The following is an 18,729-nucleotide window of genomic DNA, read 5'->3' as shown; positions in this document are numbered from 1 at the left end:
ACACACCTTCGCTCCCACTGGTTTCTACTTCCCGTCAAGGTCCAATCCTATCTCCCCCTGACTGCGGTCTTCTTAGACTCTGATCTCTCTCAGGGCTGGGCCCCGACTCTCCCATCTGTGTTCTCAGAGGTCTCCGAGAGCTTTCCATGACAGTACTTGCTGCATCACAACTATTTTGTCAATGGCAATCTCCCCCAGAAGACTGGGCCCCTCTGGCAGTCTGCCCCTTTAGCCCCGGTCCTAGGCCGGGACTGGCCTGTAGCAGGCTGTTAAATAACGTGTGCTGTGAGGACTGGGAATACAAACCAGGAGAAACAGAACACTTTCATGTATTTAGTTATCAAAACCTGAACAAACCTGACCTCATCCACCAACACAAAACATACAACCAGGACACACACACAAGGCCTTGGAGAAGGCTGTCAAGTACTTTGAAGGACAGGAAGGAATGAACAGAGCTGGGTGGGCTTTTGGTTTCATTTGCAGGGTCTGGGGAGGGCTGTGGTCCCACACCTGGGAAGGTAGAGGAATGAGAAAGGCAATAAATAGAACCGTGGTCCCAGCCTGCTTTGGTACATTTGGGTGCATCCCCGTGCATGGCCCCGACAGCACCTGCCTCTGGGCCTGAACCAACAGCAGGAGCTGGGAGGGCAGAGCCTGGGCAGCTGGTGCAGACAGGCCAGACATGCAGCCAGAGGTCCCCTCCAAATAGCCCTCAGCACCCTGCAGGGCACGAGGGCCGGGCTCTGCAGACCCTAGCTGTCCACGTCTGAGGGCATGGTCTTTTTCTTTGTCCGGACCTTTAGGGAGCGTGAGGTGCCCTGGGGGAGAGAGAGCAGGCACACCATGAGAGGTCTGGGCTGAAGTGCCAGGGCTGCCGCCCCCCTTGCGTCTTCCTTGCCACTGACCTCCCGAACCAGCGGCTTCTTCTTGCTCACACGCAGGCTCTGGCTGCGGCTCAGAGGCTTCTCTCGGTGGGGCCGGGTTGACGGCTGAGGGACTACCTCTGTATCCGACCAACACTCACCCTCCGTGTCACTGTCCTGGAGGTCCACTGCCCGGTACCCTGTGTGGAGGTGAGGGAGGCCAGAAGGCTAAGCTGCGCATTTACACTGTCTGAAGGCCTGGGGCCAGCCAGGCCTTCTTCTAGCCCTGCAGGAAGCCACAGCTTGCATGGAGGAAGCCATTCCTCTTGGGACAGTTGCCCACTCACCGATAGGTGGCCTGCAGCGGGGAACCTGGTCCTCCAGGTAGAGGGGATCCCGGTAGGTGGGGGCAGCAGTGTCGGGGATGGAGCGCAGGTCCTGCATGGAGAAGCTCCGCAGCCTTCCAGCCAGCGCACCCTGACTCTGCAAGGGAGGGGGAGCTCTGCATCACCTGGAGGGAGGAGGAGGGCTCCTAGCAGAAAGGGACCTCCATCAGGGCAGCTACCCAGGGAAGTCAAGGACTGACCCGCAGGTAGTCACTGGGGCACCAGCCCCACAGAAAGCAACTCAGCAAGCTTCTAGCTCTGGGTCTTTGTGGCACCAACAGGAAACGAAGGCCCAGAGAGCAGGAGCGGCTGCTCGCAGAGCCAGGGAAGTCTGGACTTTCAGCTCCATGCTCCTGCCAACACCCCCGTCACCCCTCACCCCTGTTCCCCAGCACAGACAGCTGCTATCTATCAGCTCCCTGACAGTGAGCTGGACTTGCCCAAAAAGCACGGGGCTGGAGGGCTGGGACCCAGGGCACCTTGGTGGCAGCCTGCACAGCGGCCGAAGCAGCAATGTTGAGGCCCCGCTTTCCAAAGCTGAGCACTGTCTCATAGCTGCGCTCCTTGGCCTGCACGATGTAGGTGTCGATCTCCTGCAGATGAGGGAGGAAGAGAGCTCAAGTGGACAGCTGGAGTCACTCTTCCTCTGCAGACCCAGAGAAGCCACTGGGTGCCACGCCTCCCAGCCCACCCCCACCCACAGTGCTCAGGCAACCACACCAAGAGCAGGGCTCCCCACCCACCCACCCACTCCCCTACTCCCACACCTCAGTGAATGGCCATGCTCCATCCTCCCCCCAACCATCCCCAAACCAACTTCCAGCTGGTGTGTCATACCCCCAAAAAGTCATTCACATGTGCCCCCACTTGATTATCCCAAAAGAGAAAGAAGGTTAGGCTCTGCCAAGGTCTCACAGCTAAACAGCAGCAGGACTGGGATTAGAACCCAGGTGTCCTCGAGTGTCCTGAAGCCCGAATCCAGGGCTCCTTCCCTCACACCCATCCCTATGCTTCCCTCCCTACCTCCCCCTGGGGTACCTTCTCATGGCGGGACAAGGACGGGTGCACAAACTTGCGGTAAAGCAGGCTGGCCCCCTTGGTGTAGGGCGAGAGCAGCCACAGCACAAAAGCCATTTTGATCTCATAGTAGAAAGGGAACCTGTCAGAGCACAGGGGGACAAGGGCAGCCAGGGAGCCAGACAGAGGGTGGGCCATTGCTCCCCACAGCCCACAGCCCCGCTGCCCCCATACCAGGAAATAAAGATGTCTGTGAAGGTCTCTGCCGCCATGAAGAGTGCAAAGACTATCCAGTACATCATCCAGCGGACCTGTGGGGCAGGGGCAGAGGTCAGAGGCCAGCGGCTAAGCCTGAAGAGCCAACTCCCCTGTCCTGGACTGACCCAGCCCAGGGATTCCAGAGAGCATGTCCCGCTGCATTCCCCTGCCATCTGGCTAGAGAGTTGCCTCTGAGAAACTGCTACTCATGCCTGTACCCACCCCCAATAGGCTTCACCCACAAGATCCTGCACAGGAACCCCAATAGCCCACCCTCCATCCACAGCCATTCACCCAAGATACACCTCCCGATTAAGCCCCTGGAGGAGGGGGAGGCCAGCTCAGACCCTCCCCACCCCACCAATCCTACCATACCCCCCCAAGGCTGTCGTTCCACCCCACCTGAGTCAAACCCTCCTGCCCAGCCCCTCACCCCCACACTCACATATTCACGAATGTTCTTGGTCTTCACAGCCTTGTACGAAGCATAAGCTGGGTACAGCATCCCAAACATCAGCCTGGAAGAACAGCCAGAAAACCGAGGGGGAGAGTGAGGGGCACCATGCCCCACCACGCTTCACCAGATGGCCGCCTCCCCCTCGGTGTGAGGCGGCAATGCCTACCCTGTTCTTCCCGCTTGGCTTGCACAACCTGCACCTGAGTCAGTGCCCTGGAAGCTGCCCTCCCCACCCTGCTGTTTACAAACATCTTAAGCCTGCCCAGGCCTGCACTGGTGGCCCATGGATACGTGGTGAACAGAGAGCACACACAGCCACTCAACAACGTGGGTGGGAGGCAGACTTCTGAACTGAGGAGAGCACCACTGTCCCCTCCCATGGACATGCAGTCAGGCCCAGGGCCACGAGACCTGGCACTGCCAGGCTGCAGACAGGGTTATTCCAGCTAGGTGCTGGAGTACCGAAAGGTGACGAGTAAGACAGAGTAGGGAGGCTGAGGCCAGGGTGGTAAGTCACGTGACAGATGGCTCAGCTAGGAAGCAGGCCCACAACGGCTTCTCCGCCCACAACGTGCCACAACACCTAGTGTTTGCCAAAGGGCTGCGGTCCGGCCCGTGGTCCTCCGCCCCACGCACCTGTCTGCAGTGTGTGTGTGAGTGCGGGAGGGGTCGCCATCCGCCAAGGAGGCTTTGGGGGTTGGGGGACAAGCAAGCCGTGCTGGACGCCGCGTGCAGGCCCACAGGTCCGTTAACCTTTGCTGTGAGGGTGGGAGGGCGGGGGAGGGGACAGGTGTGACGGAGCTCAGAAAGCCCCCTTTCCCACCAGACGTTCCCAGTTGCCACCCCAGGGCCGGGCTGGCACCCGGGATAGAGGGGATATGAGAGCTGCCATACTCACACCACCAGGCGACAGATCATCCAGGACACCATCCTGCAGCCTCGGGGGAAAAGGGAGACCACCCAAGAAGATGCCCAGAGGGACGCTCCTGCAGGGCCAGGATGGGGAAGTGAGCGGAGGAGCAGGAACCGGAGGGGCGCCGCCCCCTAACTTCGCAGTGCGGGGAGCCGGAAGAAGGGGGAGCCCAGCAGGCCGGGCGAGCAGGCCGGACGCGGAGGCACCGACTCAGGAGCCGGTACCGGCGGGCGCGCTCTTCTGCCCCGCCGCGCCGCCAGGCAGTTTCCGCTCGACTCACACTCCCTGCCGCGGGGAACCAGGCGTTCGGCCCTCGCGGGGCGCCGCGGCGGGGGCCGGGCCGCGAGTGGCGGGTCGCGGCCTTCACTCGTGCGGTCTCCGCGATCCCACTGCGCCCGGCCACCGGCCCGGCCTCGGGGCGGAGTTTGCAGCTCACTTGAAAGTTGCACGGCACCGGGCTCTGCCCAACCCCGGGCTGCGGGGCCCGACGCAGGCGCACTGCGGCCCCGGGGGGCGGGACGAGGCGAGCGGCCTGCCCTTTAAAGCGGCGATGCGTCCCCGCCTCGCGTGTGGGGTCCCTAGGTTGAGTCGCGGTCCTAACCGGAAAAATTAGGGGATGAGAAGCGGCAAAAAAAAAAAAAAAAAAAAACAAGATGGGGCGGGAGTAGGAGGAAAAAAGAAATGTGGACTTGAGTTTCCGTGGGTCTTCACTGGCTTCCCCCTTTTGCCTCGTGTTTCCCCTCCTGTAAAATGGGAAAGGGCATATGATGGGCGGAGGTCCCCCCTCAAGGCCCAGGCACAAACTGGAAGGAGGCTTGGCTGAGCGCCAGCAAATCAGCTCTTACACCATTGGGTCAGGAGTCAGTCAACGCCTCAAAGATGTGCAGTTGACCTAAAGGGGAAGCTGGGAGAAAGTAGGGGAGAGGGAACCTGAGGGCCTCATCTCCCATCCGACTCAACTTCGGGAGTTAACCTCTCTCTGGGATACCCTTCCAGGGCCCACACTCCTGGGCAGGCTGACCGTGATGATTTCAGGGATTCTGGGCAGAGCCCCCAGCCCCCCATGCCTTCTTCCCCGGAAGTCTGAACTTCCACCTATTCCTGTGAGTAAAGAGCACAAATATCCCTGAGGGCTTAATAACCTCAAAGATCCCCATTTTGTAGTGCATTTCTGTGTGCAAGGTCTTGATCCTTTTTTCTCATTTAGGAAATAGGCTCACGCAGTGATGAAAAGAAACTTGCCCAATGTCCCCTGGTGGCACTTGTTGCCAGACAACGGGTAAATGCTTGGCTTGATCAGTCCTCTGAGGGCAGCCTTGGGAGGGGACAGGGAACCCAGGAGCTCCTCCCTGAGGAAGGTGTATACCTGGAAGACGGCAGAGGCTCAAAAGAGAGGGCAAACTTTGCTGCTTCTACAACTTTCCATGTGGGGTTGCATTCTTTGTTCCTCTTCTGCTTAGTGCCTCATTCCTCCTCTGACGACGGGGAGCACAGCATCCCCCAACCCTGCACAGCTTGCCCTCAAGGGCTGAGGTAAGGGGGACAGCAGAGCTGCTCAGAGCTGTGGGCGCGGGACACTGGGGCAGTTGTTACTTTTTATTAGAGCCATAGTTAACACCCACCACCTATCAAAGGGATGGAATAGGTAAGGACCGGGCCAGGGAAAGGAGCCTTCTTGGGAATAAACACACACGGTGATTATATGCTCTTAATTATTATCATCAATTTTATTGGTGTTGCTGGGTGTGAGAGCTTGCAGTGAAACCGGCTACAGGAGAAACTCCCCTGAGGCCCTGAGGCCTCCCTCTACCTGCCTAACCGCTCCCTCACTCTGGGCCCAGCTCCTGTCCTACATTGGAGGAACAAGAACCGCCAAGGGTTAGGATCCCACCATCCATCTCTAGGCATAGACATTGTAATCGAGATGAAAAGTATTCTTGTCTCCTTGCAGCAGAAGGATGTGACTGACTCAGTAGGGGGCCAGCTCAGGAGGAGCAGGGGATTGCAGAACAAGCAAGAGCCATCCATTCCTCAGAGGTAAGGGTGCTTGAGCTGACTGTGTGCATGTGAGCCTCAGGTCCTCGGTACCTGCTGCAGAACTGCCTCCTCTCCACCAGCTGCCCTCCAGAGTCACACACCTGACCTCAGCATCACAGGCCTCTCTTTCCCCCCAATTCACTGGGGAGGAGCTCTCCTGTGCCCACTCTAAGCCCACCCAGTTAGGAAGGTCTCTCACGTGGAGACTCCTGGGGCCGATGACTGTGCTTGGGACATCTAAGGGACAAGATGTCAGAGGTGTGCTGCTGAAAGCAGGGCTCAGCATGGAGGGGTGTGAGGCTGGCAGCTGAGGGGTGTCAGCCTCCTCGGCTTTGGCAGAGTGAGTGGACTCTGCCTCTCACGGCCTTTGGTCCTGAGCTGTTGACACAGTCATTCGGTTACACTGGGTTGCTAAGCAGCTCTCTGGACACATGGATGACCCCCCAGGGCAGGTGACCAGGCAGCCATACAGACAGCTCAATTCCTCGTGTGCAGAAAGCTGGGCATTCAGGGGGAGAAGTGTCTCCCACCGCTGGAAGGAGTCATGGTGGGGGCGAGGGTACAGTCAGAGTGATATTTATCTTTCTACTGGGCAACAAAGTGCCAACGTGTCTGGGAGACTCAACCCTCTTTCCCTGGCAACCTCTTCCTGGCACAGCATGAGGCCCGTTCCCCATTTGAAAAAGCAGGACAGACATTCCCAGGACAGTGGGGCTGGGGGACCTGAGGGACGCCTGCTGAGCCAAGAGCACATGAACGTGGTTCAAGGAGGTGGAAACTCAGACACGTCCCCTATGAGACTCCCCATTGTGAGGAGTGGTCAGGGCCGGGTTGGCTGGACACCTGAGGCCACAGGTGTAAGACATAGGGTACAGGGGCGCTGAATCTGAGGATGCATAAGGACCCCTAATCCACAGACAGTTCTCCCCAAAGAGCAACCTCCGCTCCCACAAAACACCCTTATCTGAGCCACCTCTGTATTTCATATAGTGCTACAGACCAATAAAAATCATAGTTCTGTGCCAGGCACACTATTCTAAGGGCATTACATATATTAGTATGTTATATATTTAATGCATTTAAATCTCACACTAACCCTTCAGGTAGGTATCATGATTATCTACATTTTACAGGTGAGGAAACTCAGATATGAGTAGGCTAAGTAACATGGTCGAGGCTACCCAGCTAGTAGGTGGCAGAATCAGGACTAAACAAAGTAGGTTTTATTATCTGCTTTCCAGAAGTAGCAGCTGAGGCTCCAGAAATGCGTCGACGTGCTTGAAATCTCATCCCTAGGGCAGAGGGTGGTGGCAGTGACAGACATCTGCCCAGTGGGATGGGGGGCGGCAGGGACTGCTGCGCTTATCTTGGGTCATATTGGTTGGAGTTGACCTGACAGAGGCACAGACTCCAGTCTCAGTGGGACCCAAGACTGTGATCTCCAGGAAGGAACACTTGGGCCGTGAGTCAGCCCCAGGTGGTGGAGACGAGTCACACTCACCCAGCACCTGAGTGTCATCACCATGAACTCCTGACCCCAGCACCTGCTGACCTTGGGGGTTATCACTCACTCCTTGGAGGGAAGGGAGCAGGGAGGAAGGGGGTCTGAAAACTGATGCAGGGCCCCTGCCAGCAACAAGGATAGCACAGCCCTGGCTCTGTTCTTAATGCAACAGCTGCGGCTGACCATCACCATTGGACATCTGAGAGCCAGCAATGGGGTGGGAACTTTTTATTCGAAGCAAGTGAATCATGGCATTGCCCACCAATGCCCCTAGGCATCCTACCACCAGGCGGCCCTCACACAGTCTGGACACAGGGAAGAGCTTGCCTACCCCATGCCTTCTCCAGCAGCCTTGCATCTCAGAGCTGTCTATTCCCAGCATACAGCAGAGGGCAGCAGAAGCTTGGCTCCCAGGTGCCACTCCCATAGGACCTTCATCCCCTCCACCACTCAGCTTGCACTGAAAGGCAGTGCTCCTGGGGTGTGCCTCTGTGGATTAGAGAGGTCCCAGGGCCCCCAAGATGCTCTCCAGCCCAGCTGCACTCCCGGCACCTGCCCTGATGGCTCAGGTGCTTGCAGGGTCCCTGGCTCAGCCAGCTCTTGAACACACCCAAAGGAGCCAGGACAGTTCAGGGTCCACAGCCCAAACATGGGGCTGAACCAGGGAGTGGTCCGAGGCTGGGGCAGCTAGAGAAAAGAAGAGCAGAAAGGTTTTCATCTGGGTGGTCTCCTATACACGGGCGAGCCCAATTCAGGGTCAGGAAGGGAACTCCGGTGAGAACAGAGCCAGCACTGGGAAGTAGCCAGGGGATCTGGGGCTTCAGGCAGAGGTCAAGCTGGTGCACAGAAGCTGGCATCACCATTCCCATCTGTGTCAGCCGCAGGGCGGGCACACCAGGGGTGAGCATAGGAGGACGGGTACTGTGTGCTCCTCTAAGAAGACAGGCAAGGTAACAGAGGGGAAGCTTCAGGCAGTGCTGAATCTGCATGTGTGCACGTGAAAACAGGAGTGTAGACAGGTGTGTGTGCATGTGCCTGAGGGTGGCCGTCAGTGTCCACATGTGCACGCAGAAGGAGCGTAGCATGGGTCAGTGCACGCAGCAGTATGAAGGATGTGGCTGTGGGCTGCAATGTGGAGCATGAGCAGGTACACAGACACCTAGAGCACCAACAGGAAAGACCAGAGAGTCAGAATAATAAGCTGGAGAACAGGAGGGGGAAGTTCAGCCTCCCTCTCAGCACCCTGCCCCCAGGGCCAGAGCGTGTGGAAGGCAGCAGAGCGAGGCAGGCCTGCAGATGGAGTGTGGGGTCAAGAGGTGTCCACATATGGGAGGGCACCAGGTGCTGGGTTGCCTGGTGCATATACGAGTCTTCATGCTGATTACAACTACGATAAGTGGCTCCCCTGGGCTAGTCCACGGTGTGTGCCCATGCTCACCGGAGTGTACGTACGTGAGGGCACCTATGCAGGTTGGCTACACGTGTCTTCACACTGGCACACATGCTGCTCACACAGAGGCTCCCACCCAGCCTCCAGCGGCTGCTCGAGGAACCCAGACGCCTCAGCACCCCCTAGGCACTGAGATCCACCACGACATGTCGGTACACAAGCGTCTGCCCCTTGAAGCTGGGGGCCAGGAGGAGCTGAGCGTCTCCAGCAGGCATGTAGCAGAAGGCCCGAGGGGCCTGCACAGCCAGCTCCTGGAACCGCACAAACTTCTGTCGCCCATCATCCCACTGGTAGATCTGTGTGAAGGAGAAGTCGCTGCCCAGTGCCAGGTAGCGGCGGCCACCCACGAGAAAGGGCTGCAGGGCCAGCGAGCCCCGGGAGGGCAGGGCCTGCACCTCGGAGAAGCGCGTGCCCTCCCAGCGCAGGATCTTGGAGTCGCCAATGTAGCGGCTGAGACACAGGTAGCTGTCGCGGCCGGCGCGGAAGTGTTTCACAGCCTGGGCGTCAGGCACCTGGGCCACCTCACCCTGGGCCACAAACTGCTTCTGGGTGCGACTCCACTGATAGATGACAGGCGCCTGGGAGCTGCTAGACACAATCAGCCGTGGCTTGCCCTCGCCGTCTACAAACTCCAGGTCGGTATCGCGGTGCCAGGCGTGCAGGGCCTGGTGGGAGTAGAAGCCATTCTGGTGCCAGCGGTAGAGGCTGGTGGCGCCCGCCTTGGAGCTGTCGGCCACGGCAAAGTACCAGTCACCGTCGATGCGGAAGGCCTCTAGGTCATTGGGCTTGCGCACGCGCTGCGGGTCGATGTCCTGCAGCTTGGTGAAGCGCGTGGTGTTGGGGTCCCAGTGGTAAATGTAAGAGCCGCCAAACAGCTGGGCCACAACCACATACAGCTGGCTGTCCACCACCATTGGCTTGCAGTGCACTGCAGAGGGGGCTGCCAGGATGCGGGGAGGCAGCGTCAGGCGGCCCGTGTGCCCTCGCCCCGTGCTGCACCCTTGGAAAGAGGGTCAGTCCCCTCCAACCCTGGGCCAAGACCAAGGCTGTCTGCTACAGTATTCCTTTCCCCTCAAGGTCATCTACTGGGCACTCGGTGCTTTCTCATTGTTTCACAGCTAATAATCAGCCTCAGCATCACCCTCCCTCCACCTCTGCCCCCAGGGTTCAAATACAAGCTGAGACTGAGCACAAAATAGGTGCTCCTAGATTTTGACCGATTGTTTAACCGTAATGTCAATTATTGAATTTTTATTGTGTGTGGTCACTGTGATAATTTGAACACACTGCCTCAATTAATCACTCTGAAATGCACCCTATCATTTTGCCATTTCACACCAAAAGGAACTGAGGCTCGGAGTCTAAGTGACTTGCCTGAAGCTACCCCGCTGGCAAGTGGCCAGGCAGGGGAGGGGGAGAGTGTGAGCTCGTCCACAGCCCGGTGATCAAGCCCCGGTGTAAGATGACAGCTTGATGTCTGCATAGTTGTGCATTAAAACACACTCTCCTGAGAGCCCCCACTGTGGAAAGGGCTGTTCCATAGGAGAATGTCTGCATAAGGTCACTGTGCTCACAACCATGTTGCTCTGACCCTTCTCAGGCACCCAAGGCCTGTGGGGTCGTACCCCTCACCTGTCCTGGTGTCCCCAGTCATCGCCTCTCCTCTCCTCCCCGCCAGCGCCGCTTCAGCCACGCTCCTCCTCCCGGTGACTGGGCCTCTCCCCCAAGGGAAGCCTGTGCTGAGTCCCAGCCTCCGGCAGTCACCGCCCGAATCCCTTCCACGGCTTTGGTCTGTCCCCCCAGACGCTGATGCTCCCCCAGCCCCGAGCCTCAGTGCACACCCTCCGTGCCCACACACACCCACAAGCACCTCAAACTCCAGCTGGCAAAACTGAGCTCCACATCCACCCCGGAACCTGCTCCTCCACTTCCTCCTTGTTCTCGACTTCCATCTGTGGCTCCACGCAGTCACCCCATCCAGGAAACCGGGAGCCATCCCCAACACCTCTCTCTCCCTCACTCGCCCACAGCTGAGCAGTCCCCAAGTCCAGGCTTCCTATTACAGTTTGTGTAAGATTGGCGTAATTTCTTCCTTAAACGTTTGATAGAATTCACCAGGGAGACCATCGGGACCTGGAGTCTTCTTTTGGGGGAAGGATTTTTTATAATGACTTCAAGTTCTTTCATAGATAGAGGACAATTTAAATTTTCTGTTTCCTCTTGCATCCATTCAGTCCTCCCTTCTAAATGTATCTCTCCATCCCCACTGCTCCTGCCCCGGTCCTGGCTCCAGCTAATCCCCTACTGGTTTGCCCACATGTCTTGCCCCTGCCCGGCCACCCTCCATGCTGCTCACAGAGGAAGTTTTCTAAAATACGGATTGGACTGGGTCACACACTCTGCTCAAAGCCTGTCATTGACCTGGTCCTCATCTCCTCGGGTCTCGTCTGCCACCCTCCACCTCAGCCTCATGCTGTACTCATATGAGCTGCATATTGTTTACACGTGCATGTGCTTGCACACTAAGCTGTTACATACCTTCTTGACTTTGCTCATGCTGTTCCCTCTGCCAGAACACCCTTCCCACATTTTTTCTCGTCAGTAAGTCTCCCTCAGCCTTCCAGACTCAGCTTAAACTCAGTGGATCCCAAATGGAGCTCACTAGCCACTCCTATCTCCTCCTTCTCAGTTCACCAGCACTGCCCAGTTACTTAAGCCAGGAACCTGGGCATCACCTCTGACTCCTCCTTCTCGGCCATCCTTCAAGTCTCCACTTAGGCATCCCCTCCACCAGGAAGCCTTCCTTGATTGCCCTGGGTAGGCCTCTCCTTTGTGCTTTCAGAGCATTGTGTTCATATTTCCCTCCTAGCACCTACCAATTATATAGATGTTATCTGTGTATGTATCGGCCTCCTCTCAAAGACTAGAAAGTTCTTATGGGCAGAGACCAGGTCTCATCTATCCCTCTACCTATAGGAACTCAATGGAGAGGAACAAGGGAGCCCACCCCACCCCAATCCCCCTAGTCGGGGCCCACCCAGCCAGACGGGGCACAGGTACCTGGGATTCTATCATAGTCTCGAAGCTGCCGTTCAACATAGTCCCACTTGAGGACAGTGCAAGCACTGGCACCTGGCTGGGCCAGAGCCAAATAGAGGTCGCTGGAGTAAAGGAAGGGCTCGGCGGACACTGCTGGGAAGGGCAGGGTCTGGTACAGCACGAAATCTGCAGGGATGAGGGGGGTGGGGAGGAGGAAGAAGGGTAAGAGCTTGTTGGGTGGTAGAGTCGCTCGACAGGCGAGGCAGGTGTCGAGGGTTCTGGCAGTGCCTGTGGAGCTGCCCTGGGGAGGCCCAGCCCGATGCCCAAGGCAGGGCACCTCCTACCGGTGGTGATGCAGTCAAACTCCCGCAGAGGCAAATCCTGCACCTTATGCTCTTGGAAGCGGGGCGGGCTGGCGCAGTAGATGGGGGCCACCGTGGTGTTGGTGTGCGCCAGCCACTCCACCAGCCACTTCACCTTGCAGTCACAGTTGAGTGAGTTGCCTCGCAGGTCCCTGCATCATGAGGGTGATGGAAGGGACACAGAGAGGAACAGGCTCTCAGCTGCTCTGCCCACCCAGGCCTCTAGATTTGCAGAAACAAATATTGTCAAGGCTGCTGCTGGTTGCCCACATGGCATCTTTCTGCCGATTAGAAAAACGTTCCCCTCCGGGTGGATGCAGCCCCGTGGACACATGCTTGTGCTTGGCCAGTAGAGTGGGGCCTGAGTTCCAGCCCCTACTCGCCTCCTCGGGCAGGTGCCTTTTGCAGTGTATAACCTACACAGCGATATGTTGCATCCCAGTTCCTTCAAACCTCCCACAATCCAGGGCTTTTGTTTTCCTGTATAAATACTGATCAATGATGGTGGGTATGCTATCTGTCTTTAATGTAGGTTCAAATCAAACATACCTTTAAAAAGCACGTTTAAAAAACATTTACACATACTGTCTCATGTGCATTTTAAGAGCCCACAGACGCCTTGAGGAACCCCAACTTAGAAGGCTACCAATCTCTATATAATTCAACTCAGCCTTCTCAGAGGCCCCCCCCAAACCCAAGCCCTCCTGGCCTCTCAAGACCTTATGATCTTCCCAATTCTGGCTCCCGCACCACCCCCTCCAGGGATGCGCCCTCTGTAGCATTGTCAAAAGAGGTAGGAGTCAGGCCTTACAAGTCACTCAGGATATCCAGGGGCCGAAAGATGTCTCTAGGCAGTGTCTGCAGGTTATTGTTGGCCAGTGAGCTGCAAGAGAGACCCCTGGGTCATCTGAAGATCGTGACAGAGGCCAAAGACCACAGGAGACGAGGACTTGGTCCAGTGTGTGTATGTGCACGATGTACTCACAGGTGGGTCAGAGACTTCAGTCCTCTGAAGGTGAACTTGGATAGTGCCCAGATGTCATTGTTCTCAATGAAGCTGGAGAAAACGAGAGCTTGTCTCAGGTGCCACTCAGGACCCCGGACCTCCGATCAGCTATTTCCCTACCCTACCTAGATCCCAGCACATGGCCCTGAGACAGGCTTCCATTCTGAATCTGGAGACATTAAGCCTGTGGTAACAAGGCATTTAGGCAGGATGGTTTAGGCAGAGGGATGGATGAAATGACCCTCTGCTCAGGCCCTGCAGTCAGAGGATTCAAGGGCTCTCACCTCCCCCCGCTTCCCCCCAGCCTTCCTCATTCAATCTCCCCTCTTAGCCCACCCAGGAGCCCCCGCCTCCCTTCTATCTTCCCATTTCCTCTTTCCTTCCTACACACAGGTACTGCAGGTGCGACAGTCCTGTGAAGGCGTTGTCTCCGATCAGAGTAAACTTATTGGAGTTGAGTAACCTGGAGAGACAAAGATGGAATTAGAGCTTCCAAGGGTGTGCCAGCTGCACCAGCCCCCAGCCTGCCACCTCACCCGAGGCTTCCTCAAGAGCTGGCTGCCCTGCCTCCCACCCTCCAGACCCCAGCAAAGAGCCCCAGAGTAGCGTGGGCAGCAAGACTAGGCAGGAGCATATTGCAGTCTCCCAGGGGCCCTGTTTGCTTCTAGGGTAAAAACAGTCAGGGACAGGCCTCTCCTGTTAAGCTGGGTCCTTCCCATTGCATCTCTGCTCTCCGGCTCCCACCCTCGCCCCAGCTGATTCCAGTCCCTCTCCAACTGATGGTGAGTTTGAGGATAACCCTCGATGAGAAGGAGGTGGGGTAACTCACATGTACTCTTTCGTGTGACTGGGACTTCTAATGTAAAGAGCCCCTTTTAGAATTCCAGACTCTCCCAACTTCCCTCCCTTTCAGCCCCCAGCTCTTTCTTCAAATCTTGATCTCTGGGGTCACCAGTCTCTAAGATGACCCCTCTCCCCTGTGGCGTCCACCCTCCGGCACTAGCCCAAGTTATTGCACCCAATTCCTTTGGGTCTCTAGAGGAGGCAAGTCCATTCCTAACTGGGTCCCAAAAACCCCATTCTTGGCTTTTGCATCCCTTACCCTCCTTCTCCCCAGCTTCTGCTCCCTGAACCCCTCTTGACTCCAGGCTGCTCCACCTTTTGTGGCTATCCCATCGGAGTGAAAGTAAGGGACACTCACATCTTAACCTCCAAAGGCTACCTACATTCTCTCTCCTCTCCCCAGTACAAGATCTGTCCCCTTCCACTGCACCCCCACCCGCCCTTCCACAAGGCCCCGTCCGTCCATACAGGAACTGCAGCAGTGGCAGGTGGGAAAATGCTCCGTCCTGGATCTCTGAGAAGGCAGCATTCACCAGCGTCCTGCAGGGGACACCTGAGTCAGTACTATGGGGAGTAGGCAGGGACTGGGCTGGGACCACCCTGCGAGGTGGACAGGGCAATGGCTTCTGTATGCACTCGCCCTGAAAACTCCCCATTTCACCAGGCTTGCCCCTCTACCCCCCACGCTTTCTCTTCTCCTCACAAACTCACTGCCTTCCTTTATCATTATTCTCCCCTACTGCCTCCCTGAGCACCAATGGCCCCAGGGTCTGCTTTCCGCTCAGCCTGAAGAACGTTCCATTACCCACATCTTCAGGATCATCCAAACAGTGTGCTGAGTGCTGCTGAGGGATGGAGCACTGGGATGCGGGTGGGGGATTAGCATCCTGCTCTCAAGGACCACACAGCCTATCTAGTCCCTGAGGCCGCTTGCTGCAAGTGACAGGCTGGCTGGCCCGGTGCAGAGTGGCTGGCCAGACCAGTGGCAGCCGTCTGCCCCATGCCAGGGCACTATGTGGGTATATCTCACTTCCTCCCCTCCCCCTGCTGCCACCTTCTCTCTCCCCACAAGAAGCCTCTCTGCCCTTGGTGTGACATCACAGGCAAGGTCCACATGCTCATGTAGTAAACAACCCCCTTGCCCCCATGTTCAGAGCCCTGCACACAGTAGGTCTCGTTGATGCTGATGGTGGTGATGATTCATTCTTGGCTATAAACTCCTGCTTTCCCCAGCCACGGCTGCTGAGCCTGCATGACTGCAGAACTCCCTGCCCAGCTGATGCCTTGAATCTCTATCCTGAGGACCCCTTGGCACCCTAGTCCCCATACTCTATGAGGGAGGGGAGCAGGGGTTCTCCCCATCCACTCCCAGAGCAGTTCTTGCCCTCCTCCCCCACTCCACCCCCCAGAGCTCTGCACTCACAGAGAGATGACCTCGGAGGGCAGGTGCCTGGGCACTGCCTTAGAGTCCACGCAGAAGGCGGTGTCTCTGGTGCAGGAGCAGCTGGGAGGGCAGGGGGGCGTCTTGGGGGGCCTCTTGGCACCGACTTGCAGCATTAGGCAGAAGCCAAGAGTGGTCAGCGCCAGCAGCCGGAGCCCGGAGCCCCGCCTGGCCCGCAGCCCCGCCATGCTGCCTGCGGCTCTCCCGGGGCCACGGGCCGCGGCCCCGCCCCACCGCTCCGCCACCCCGCGCGGGCGCTGGCACCCCTGGCCACCGGCAGCTGCTGCCACAGCTAGAGGCCCTGCCGCCCGCAGCGGAAAGCAGACTCCACCAGCCCTCGGGCGCCCGCCGGCTGCGGGCCCCTCCCCTGCTCGCACCGGAGAGCCGGCTGGAGAGACGCGCGGAGCCGGAAGCCGAGCCGAGGGCTGCCCAGCGGCAGTGGACGCGGACTGCGGCGGTGGCGGGGGCGCGCGCGGGGCGGAGCGGGGAGTCCTGGGCTGGGAGTAGCCGAGGAAAAGAGTGATTGCGGCCCTGGCTGCTGTGCGCCCCGGCGGTCCTTGGGGCCATCTGCTCCGTGTGTGTGTCTGGCGCTCAGAGCGTCTCTGTGTGAGTGCGTGCGTGTGAGGTACATATGTGCATCCTATGACGGCACACCTCTGTCTGCACCGGCACATGCACATCTTCTCTTGTGGAGGCGTTTGGCATTATGCATCCATGTGCCTCTGTATACCTGCGCATATGTCTTGGCCTTCAGGGGACACATCCTCTAAGCAGAGCTCATGGCATAACATAAGTGACACTTGTGTATCTGTGTTCGCATGTGTTTCCACAGGCTAGTGAACAGAATGTGCCTTTGTGTCTGTGTTAGCTGAAAAGAGAAATGTCACTGGAGTTGGAGTGGGAACGTGTGGAATTTTGGAACATTTCTCACTACACAGCCATAGCCTGTGGGAGCTGGAAGAGCCTTGGATGTTTTCCAGTCCAGCCCTTTGTTTAACAAATGAGGAAACTGAGGCCCAAACCAAGAGGAAAGGAGCCGAGCTTGATACCACCTCCACTAAGTGTGTGTACTCCACCTACTTAATCCTGTCAGCCTCCTGAGGTAGCGGACATTCATCCCCTTTTACAGATAAGAAGAGCAGGGCCCACAGTACAAGGAAAAAGAAAGTGACAGGGCAGGGATTTAACCCACTCCGCCCAACTCCGAAGTCACAGCCATTCTTCTAACCAGGGGGCTTCAATGTGGCCAAGGGAGCCCCAGGGTCCTTGAGAACTTCCAGGGCGTCTTTAAGGTCAAAACAAATTTCCTAAGAATGTTAAGACATTATTTGCCCTTTTCACTTTCATGCTCTCACAAAAGTACCCTGGAATTTTCCAGCGGCTACGTCATGTATCTTCTATTAAGCCAGAAATTAATTTGCAAAAACATAAAACAATGACACTCTTCCCTCTAATTTTTTTGCTTTGTAAAATAGTTATTTTCATTTAAAAATTTGTTATTTATGTTTTAACATATAATGAATTTATTATTGCTATTTTAATTTAATTCATATTTAATAAATATTTTTAAATTTCTCAGTAAATATCAATAGATATAACCCACATAAACAAAATCTCTTTAGGGTCTTCAATACTTTTATTTTGGTGAGGAAGATTCTCCCTGAGCTAACATCTGTGCCTATCTTCCTCTATTTTTTTTTTGTGTGTGTGTGTGTGTGAGGAGATAAGCCCTGTGCTAACATCTGCCAATCCTCCTCTTTTTTTGCTGAGGAAGACGGGCCCTGGGCTAACATCCGTGCCCATCTTCCTCCACTTTATATGGGATGCCTCCACAGCATGGCTTGCCAAGCAGTGCGTTGGTGCGCGCCCGGGCTCCGAACAGGTGAACCCCGGGCCGCCGCAGTGGAGCACGTGCACCTAACCGCTTGTGCCACTGGGCCGGCCCCTGTCTTCCTCTATTTTGTATGTGGGTCGCCACCACAGCATGGCTGACAAGTGGTGTAGGTCTACACCTAGGATCCAAACCCGTGAACCAGGGCCACCAAAGCAGAGCACATGGGACTTAACCACTACGCCACAGGGCCGGAGCCTTCAATACTTAAAAGTGTTAAGGGGTCCTGAAGCCAAAAAGTTTGAGAACTGCTGTTCTATACCATGTTACCTCCCAGAGGTGTATGGGGGGGGTGCTGTCCCAAGAGCTCACAGGTACAGGACAAGGGGAGCCTGGAAGTCAGGTGGTCCAGTCTAGTGCTCTTTCCATGTCAGTCCAGGAAACCGAGATGGCTGGGCTTCAGATGCTTCCCCAGCTGTCCCTAGCCTCTGCCAGCAGGGGATTCTCCCGTCTGAGCTTAAGTCCGTGTTCTCCCAGCCAGGGATGCCCCGTCCTTTGATCCCCACCTGCCACTCCACGTCCAGCTCCAGCTGCCCGTGCTGCCCACCCCATGCTAGCTTGTGGGAAGACAAGCAATAGGAGTGGGGAGGGTGGCTGGGGCAGCTGGGCCACTGTCCCAACCAGTCCCTGGCACAGCTCTGCCCAGCACACAAAGGGCAGAGTGAATCTTGTCCCCTCCCTGCAGCTGAGGGCTGGAAGGAGGAAAGGGGAGGCACACAGAGAAGGGTGGCTGCCATGGGCTCTCCACCACCCCCAGTTCTCAGAGGGTTTAACCCAGCGACAGACAAAGGGGGAGCCTGGGTCCTATTCTTAGCTAGTGAGAAGAGCTGCCCTGAGGGATGAAGCTGATGGTGACAATCATGACGATTGCCCTTCCACATCGGGATGTCATTGGATCCTCACAATAGCTTAGAGAGGGGGACAGGACAGGCAGTACTTGTCCCATTTCACAGGTGAACACACTAAAGGCGAGAAAGGCAGAATGACTCAGGGCCTCAGAGCTGGCCATGAAGCACTGAGACCTCCACATACTGAAGGAATGAACTATTGGCTGCTGGCCGGGAGCCCCCTCGTGTTTGCTGACAGTCTCTTCATTGAACATAACTACACATTGGCTGTGTGCATGCTCTTTGCCCTGTGGCAGGCACAAGGAAGCCCGGGGAAGCTTGATCCAAGGGTTGGTCCCAGGGCCGGCAGCCTGGGCGGGAAGACAGGGGCAACAAAAAGCACCCATGTCGCTGATGAGAACAGCAATGTGT

At 56.8% G+C, this 18,729-nt stretch overlaps 2 protein-coding genes across 4 annotated transcripts; both read right to left on the bottom strand.

Moving 5' to 3' along the window:
• Positions 1–610: 610 nt before the first annotated feature.
• Positions 611–4,333, bottom strand: REEP4 (receptor accessory protein 4). 3 transcript variants are annotated; one of them, XM_058550573.1, is made up of 9 exons: positions 3,883–4,333; positions 3,621–3,742; positions 2,973–3,045; positions 2,504–2,580; positions 2,291–2,411; positions 1,693–1,845; positions 1,214–1,349; positions 909–1,066; positions 611–821 (listed from the first exon to the last, which is right to left on the bottom strand). In XM_058550573.1, exons 3-9 carry the CDS (start codon positions 3,039–3,041, stop codon positions 756–758), a joined length of 780 nt encoding a protein of 259 aa, XP_058406556.1. In that variant the 5' UTR covers positions 3,042–3,045; positions 3,621–3,742; positions 3,883–4,333; the 3' UTR covers positions 611–755. The 3 variants fall into 3 exon arrangements, with proteins under 3 accessions (XP_058406556.1, XP_058406555.1, XP_058406557.1); XM_058550572.1 differs by lacking the exon at positions 3,621–3,742; XM_058550574.1 differs by lacking the exon at positions 3,621–3,742 and having other exon boundaries at positions 1,732–1,845; positions 3,883–4,330.
• A 2,827-nt stretch (positions 4,334–7,160) lies between these two features.
• On the bottom strand, positions 7,161–15,866 carry LGI3 (leucine rich repeat LGI family member 3). Its single transcript, XM_058550571.1, has 8 exons — positions 15,562–15,866; positions 14,607–14,678; positions 13,687–13,758; positions 13,275–13,346; positions 13,101–13,172; positions 12,272–12,441; positions 11,949–12,113; positions 7,161–9,828 (listed from the first exon to the last, which is right to left on the bottom strand). Exons 1-8 carry the CDS (start codon positions 15,765–15,767, stop codon positions 9,011–9,013), a joined length of 1,647 nt encoding a protein of 548 aa, XP_058406554.1. The 5' UTR covers positions 15,768–15,866; the 3' UTR covers positions 7,161–9,010.
• Positions 15,867–18,729: the final 2,863 nt, after the last annotated feature.

The sequence above is a fragment of the Diceros bicornis genome, chromosome 11 (genome assembly GCF_020826845.1).
Source record: "Diceros bicornis minor isolate mBicDic1 chromosome 11, mDicBic1.mat.cur, whole genome shotgun sequence".
NCBI classification, from domain to species: Eukaryota; Metazoa; Chordata; class Mammalia; order Perissodactyla; family Rhinocerotidae; genus Diceros; species Diceros bicornis.
The sequence above is the reverse complement of the archived record's forward strand: the minus strand, read 5'-3'. Positions and strand labels throughout refer to the sequence as shown.